Below are 6,769 nucleotides of genomic sequence, written 5' to 3'. Positions count from 1 at the left end.
TATTGTTTTGGATCATGACAATATCGAAGTAAATGAGCAACATATAAGTTTCCCTTGGAGTAAAAATTAAATTGCTTTTATTTTTTTAAACAAACAAAAGTACAAAAACATTTTCCTTAACCCTGAGATTTTTATGGGAAACCCGGAGCCTCGCGATTCTATCGGAAGCTTCTGAATCTCAGGGAGAAAAATTCATTCTGGGAGCATTGTTTTCCACTAAATGTTTTTCAAATACTAACTCACATTAATTACTTCATTGCCTTTGCAGGTTATGGAACATTGGTTAGGCTATGAAATTTCGCTACGCCTACTCATCTCAGCACTGCTGATTCCTTTAATTCTTCTCTCATGGATACCAAATCTGAAGTATCTGGCACCCGTCTCCATGGTGGCTAATTTGTTTATGGGTCTTGGATTGGGCATAACTTTCTATTATCTGGTTAGTGATTTGCCTCCGATAACAACCCGTGAGTTCGCGAAAGTCTCCACATTGCCAGCTTTCTTCGCCATCACCATATTCGCCATGGAGGCAATCGGTGTTGTAATGCCATTGGAGAATAACATGGAAAAACCACGTCACTTCCTCGGAATCTGCGGAGTGCTGAGTCAGGGCATGTCCGGTGTTACTTTGATCTACATGGCGCTCGGTTTTCTGGGCTACTTGCGTTATGGTACAAGTACAGAAGAAAGTATTACACTGAATTTGCCGGTGCATGAATGGTGAGTACAATATGCAGTGTTGCCAGAATTTTTCCAGAGAAAAGGCTAAACGGCCAAGAAAGCAAAGTTGAAAGAATTATAAATCAATAATTGATTTCTAGCAAAAATACATAAACCAACAATCTGAAGCCATAAACTAACAATTTATATATTTATATATATTATATTTTTTATATATTTATATATATATTATATTTTTTAGCCTTTATAATGATTTTCTAACAGTACCAGTGTTTAAAGAGCATTAGTTGATACTTCACCATTTAAAAACTACTTTTGTTATTTCCACAACAATTTTTTAATTACAATCAAAAATTGCAAAAAACTACCTAGTGATACCTTTTTGTAAATAACAATATATTTTGCACTTATGAAAATATTTTTCGATAAAAAGCAATTTGTACAAATATTCCCTTAACCACCTACTAGAGTTGTCAAACTCGATAGTATCGATAGTTTTTTATTCCCATTACCATCGATATTTTTTATCCACTATCGATGGTTTTTCCCTGCTAAGCATATTACGCATTTCCTACCATACAAAGTATATATGTATGTATGTCAGAAAATTTTTGTAAGGGAAGGAAAAGAAATTGTTTAAAATCAACCGGATTTTTCGGTTTTGGTGTTTGCATACCAAACATTTTTCTAGAACTCCTAATTAAAATGCTGAACATTTGATTAAACTGTTGATTTTTCTAATTTTTTTTGCAAAGATTTAAATTTGGATTATTGCGGTTTATAAATGGGATGTATCCTCATTTAAGCCCACTGTATCTGTAGATGACATCCTGGCTTATGTTTCGTAACATGCGGATATTGATAAGAAAATTCTTTCTTGCTTTAAGCTTGTGAAAAAAGATGCTAATATGGTTGATCTTAAGAAAATAAATTTTAAATTAGGAGTTTCGGACTCATATTACGATAAGGTTATTAATGCGAATATCTGGCCAGTCAATGTAAAGGTTCGACCGTTCCGTTTTTTTCCAAAAGACGGTGTAACTCATCAAGACCCTTAACAGCATTTAATGATATTGAAGTTTGTTCTACGCCTCTTAGAGTCTACTACCAAAACGTTTCTGGGCTTAGGACTAAATCTAAGTCCCTGTATGAATTAAGTTCACATTTGGACTATGACGTTTTTGTCCTCGTTGAGACCTGGCTAACTCCTGATTTTTACGACAACGAATTTTTCGATCCAAATCTCTACAACGTCTATCGTAAAGATAGAGATTCGCTTAAAACTGGACTCTCCAGAGGGGGAGGTCTATTAATTGCTGTTCATAGAAAATATCGTTCGTCGATTCTTTTGTTGCATGATGGAGACTCGCTTTTGGATCAACTATCTGTGTCCGTGACTGGTACTTCGACACTCATATTTTGTGCATCATATATTCCTCCAAGTAGCTCCGACACTTTGTACAAATCGCATATTGATAATATTGTAGATTTAGTATCTAAGCGGTCTAGTTGCAATTTTTGTATTCTTGGTGACTTTAATCTTTGTAATGTTGGCTGGACGACTATGGACGATAGTTTGGCTTTATTTCCCAATAATGTTAGCAGTTTCTCTGAAACATATGTTGTTGACAATCTACTAAGCTTAAATCTCAGTCAGATAAATAACCTCAAAAATAAACATGCCAGAATTCTTGACCTAGTATTTATAAGTGAATATTTGAACTTTTCCTTAGATGAATGCCTCGGTCCTCTGTCGTGTTCGGGTTTACACCATGTTCCTCTGGTCCTCCAACTGGAGTTTTACGAATTCAAAAATCTTAAATCAGATACCTATTCTTCGAATTATAGTTTTAGGAACTGTAGCTTTGAAGCAGTTAGTAATGAAATTTCTAGGGTAGACTGGGACACCGTTTTTGTAGGGGCCGACGTTGCCGATTGTTTCATTTCTTTCAGAAATAAAATTAATGAAATCTGCAGGAGTTATATCCCGCTAAAGAAAAAGAACTGCCATAAGATTCCATGGTTTACTAAGGAATTGAAGAAAATTAAGAACTTAAGGAACCGATTTTTTAGAAAATATAAGTGTTCTAATTTGCCGCAACACAAGGAAAATTATCTGTGCTATGCGAATAAATTTAAATCTCTGAGTAAGACCCTACATAGAAATTATATTGCTAGATTTGAACGAGACATCAAACTGAACCCTAAAGCTTTTTGGAGCTATGTCAAGTCAAAGAAAACGTGTTCAAGTATTCCGTCACAAGCACAAATGCATTTTTCAGCATGCAAGGGCAACTTTTTTTGTAAGAAATGAAATCACCATTAGAATATTTTTGAAAGGTTTAAAAAGGGTCTCCACCTGTTTAAAAAGCAAAATTTAAATTTTTTAATAAGTTAATTGGAATATTAAAATATTGGTATCAATCTAGATGGGCTTGACAAGGCTTTATTTCTGAACTATATTTGGAGGGTTGCCACATAATCGAAAAATCAAATTCAACATATTTCATCATTTAATTAAAATATGTATCATAATGTCAGATTTAGAATGTTTGAAGAGGANTTCGAAAAATTTTAATTAAAATATGTATCATAATGTCAGATTTAGAATGTTTGAAGAGGAAATGGGTTTGAAAAGGCTTTATTTCTGAAATTTATTTAGCAGGGTTGCCAACTGTTTAATAAATCCAACTCAACTTAAATTAAGGCGATAAGATAATTGAAATATATATATATCACAATCTGACTGTCAGTCGGAAGAGATTGAAGAAGATTTTAGTTTAAAAATATTTTGAAAAGAATTACCACCTATTTGAAATGTCGAATGTAGTGAATATATTTAAATTCGAAATACTAAAATATTGGTGTCAAACGAAAGAGCGTTAAGAAATCTTTAGTTTGAACACCAAAAATATTTTTGCCACATGTTTGAATATTAAATTCAACTTAGCTCATTAGTTATTTAAAATATTTATCACAATATCAGGCGAAGCAAATAAGGAACTGTTTAGCTTGAATATATATTTGAAGAGAATCGCCACGCATTTAAAAACTCAAATGTAATTAATTTTTATACAAATTAAATCAAATATTAAAGTACGGTTGTCATATGAAAAAGTTTAGTTTGAACATTTATAATGTTTGAAGAGGATTGACACATGTTTAAAAAGATAAGTTCAAATTATTTAGAAAGTTAGATGAATTTCTAAAATAAAAAAATAAACAAAAAAAACACGTTCAACTTAATTCATCATTTAATGGAAATATGGACCATAATGTTAGACGAAAGATATTTAAGAAGATTTTAGTTTGAAAATACTTTTGAAAAGGATTTCCAACTATTTGAATAGTCGAACTTAGTTAACTATACGCTAGTTGTATAAAATATTGAAATATCAGTGTCAATCGAAAGACTTTTATAAAAAATTTAGTTTGAAAATATCTTTGATTAGGCCTGCCACCTTTTCGAAAAGTCATACCGATCTAACTACATAAGTATATATTATGTATATTAACCCATTACCGCTCACTGTCCCCATACGAGGACACCTCTTCATATAGCGACATCTTTGTCTTAAACATCGACAACTGATAATAGTATTTCAATTATGACGTATAGATGGCTTAGATATATGTAAACAAAAACATGGTTCTTGTGTCAAAAAAAACCTAGTTTCAAGCGCTTCAAAGTTAGACATTTCCCTGAGCCAATTCATTTGGAGTATTTATATATATTTTTTGGGTATATTGTTAGTCTAAAATTAAATATTTTGGCTGAAATATTAGGTGGAGTGTGCCCAAGCTTTTAGAAGTGGTATTGTGTTGAAAGGATCAAAAAAAGATTAAAAAGGTATAGTTTTATAGTGATGTCCCCACTTGGGGACAATGGGCATAAACATTAACTGTTTCCAACATTTAACAGGTGCTTTCGATTGCAGAACTATGGCACACCGTAAAATTTTTAAGGGTCAAAAAGACTTTTTACCACTACAGGAGGCCGTCGATTGGATAATGGAGAACGAAGACAATGACTCTGAATATGATATATTAGTCATTCCTCCTGATCCTGCGATTGTAAGTGATGAAGAGGAGGTAAATGAAGATGATTTGGTATGCACCACAATGCCGAATTATGTAACTGGAAAAATTTAGGTTGTTTCACGTCGACAAGATGATACAGATTGGGATGAAAGGGGTGATGAGCCACTTTCATGCTTTGCGAAGCGTAAAAGGGTCGATCAAGGTAATTTCCGAGAACCATTTTGGAGACGGGTTTCACCAACCTATAGCACGACATATCACTCCAATGATGCAGTTCAAAAACCAGTACATAACTTTGGATTTGTTTGAAAAAATTATTGATATCGATGTTCTTACAATGGTTGTTGAAAATAGAGTTTTATGCGCTAATCAAAATAATAGACACAATTTTGAGTTAAACACCGAAGAAGTAAAAAGATTTTAAGGAATTTACTGTTAAGTGATTACCACCAACTATCCACGGAGCGGGCTTACTGGAGTGTAGATGACGACCTTAAATTTAGGTTGTTTCACGTCGACAAGATGATACAGATTGGGATGAAAGTGATGATGAGCCACTTTCCGCGTTCCGATGGTTGCAAATGTGATGAGTCGAAATAGGTTCTTAGAAATCAAGAGAAGTCTGCACTTTGTCGATAACAGTCTAATCACAAGTTCAACTGATAAAATGTTCAAGTTAAGACCTTTATGCAATCTCGTTCAGAGAAACTCTTGCTAATGGGGCGTTCTTCACGAAATACTATCTGTGGATGAATGCATGACAAAATACTTTGGCCGACATCCAGCGAAGCAATTTATAATGGGAAAACCGGTTAGATTCGGTTATCGGAATTGGGCAGCAACGAGCTCAAATGGATATTGTTATGGTTTCGACGTGTACTGTGGTAAGTCAACTGCGGTAATTAAAGATCCACTTGGCGAACGAGTTGTCAAGTCGTTGCTAGTAAAACTACCTATAGTACCAACGGAACATATCGTATACTTTAATAATTTTTTTACGAACTATCACTTGTTGTGTGATGTAAAGCGATTGGGCTATAGATCTACTGGCACAATACGAGATAACAGAACAAAAAAGTGCCCACTTATATCCGTAAAAGAAATGAAGAAAACGAGTTCTAGAGCTGAATATGATTATCGCTTTGACAAAAGTAACGAGATTACAGTGGAAGGACAATAATGTTGTCACAATGGGAACGAATTTTGATTATATAGAGCCCTTAGGAAAAGTGCGACGTTGGTGTAATATTCGAAAGTAAAAGGCCAATTTCGATATACCAAGACTTTTCATAAATTATAACCAAGGTATGGGAGGTGTGGACCAAATGGACCAATCTATTAGTCTATATAGGGTGTCCATTAGAGAAAAAAAGTGGTGGTGGCCAATCTTTACATACTGTCTGGATTTAGCAGTCAGTAATGCTTGGAGGCTACACGTTTTACTATGCAAAACCGAAAATAAATCCCCAATGGATCAATTGTCATTCAGACGGCACATTGTGCGAACGTATCTAAAACGTACTTCATCCCGACAGCCTCGTCCTTCTTCCGTAGTAGTTGAAGCTGTATCGAAAAACAACGGTCACAATCCTGAACGCTTGACGAACCAATTGCGGTGTGTAGTGCCGCTGGAGATGTGAATTGTGCACAAAAACACTTTGCGTTGAACGTAACTGCTTTGCTAAATTTCATACTTAAACTGCCCATTGTCCCCAGGTGAGGACACCCCTTTTTCGCGAAATTTACAAAAAAAATTATAATTTTTCTTTTTAACTTCTTATTTGACCAAGAATGAATAAATAAATGACAATGAAAACAAATTTTTACTAGCAGATTTGATTTGGGCGTTAATTGGTTAAACGAGAAGGAATTTTTTGTGAGGGTCATTAGATTTGCACCGTTCTTTCGAATTTCAAATATGAGAGGATGAAGTAACGACCTTGCCTGTAGAAATGAGACAAGATAGTAAAGTTAGAACTTTTTTATCGGTACAGAGTGATTTGAAATTTGATGATATTAAAAACCGACACTATGCGAGACCTTTATT

The 6,769-nt window shown here is 34.1% G+C and overlaps 1 protein-coding gene across 1 annotated transcript; it reads left to right on the top strand.

Moving 5' to 3' along the window:
• Positions 1-268: 268 nt before the first annotated feature.
• LOC108379308 (vacuolar amino acid transporter 4-like) lies at positions 269-4,924 on the top strand (the record flags this gene model as incomplete). The annotated part of the gene is made up of 4 exons (XM_017635652.1): positions 269-720; positions 1,810-2,081; positions 4,604-4,791; positions 4,834-4,924. Coding segments are annotated over 4 exons (1,003 nt in total), but the record flags the coding sequence as incomplete, so codon positions are not given.
• Positions 4,925-6,769: the final 1,845 nt, after the last annotated feature.

This window comes from Rhagoletis zephyria, unplaced genomic scaffold (genome assembly GCF_001687245.7).
Source record: "Rhagoletis zephyria isolate East Lansing unplaced genomic scaffold, Rhagoletis_zephyria_1.1 Rzeph_scaffold_16136, whole genome shotgun sequence".
NCBI lineage: Eukaryota > Metazoa > Arthropoda > Insecta > Diptera > Tephritidae > Rhagoletis > Rhagoletis zephyria.
The sequence above is the reverse complement of the archived record's forward strand: the minus strand, read 5'-3'. Positions and strand labels throughout refer to the sequence as shown.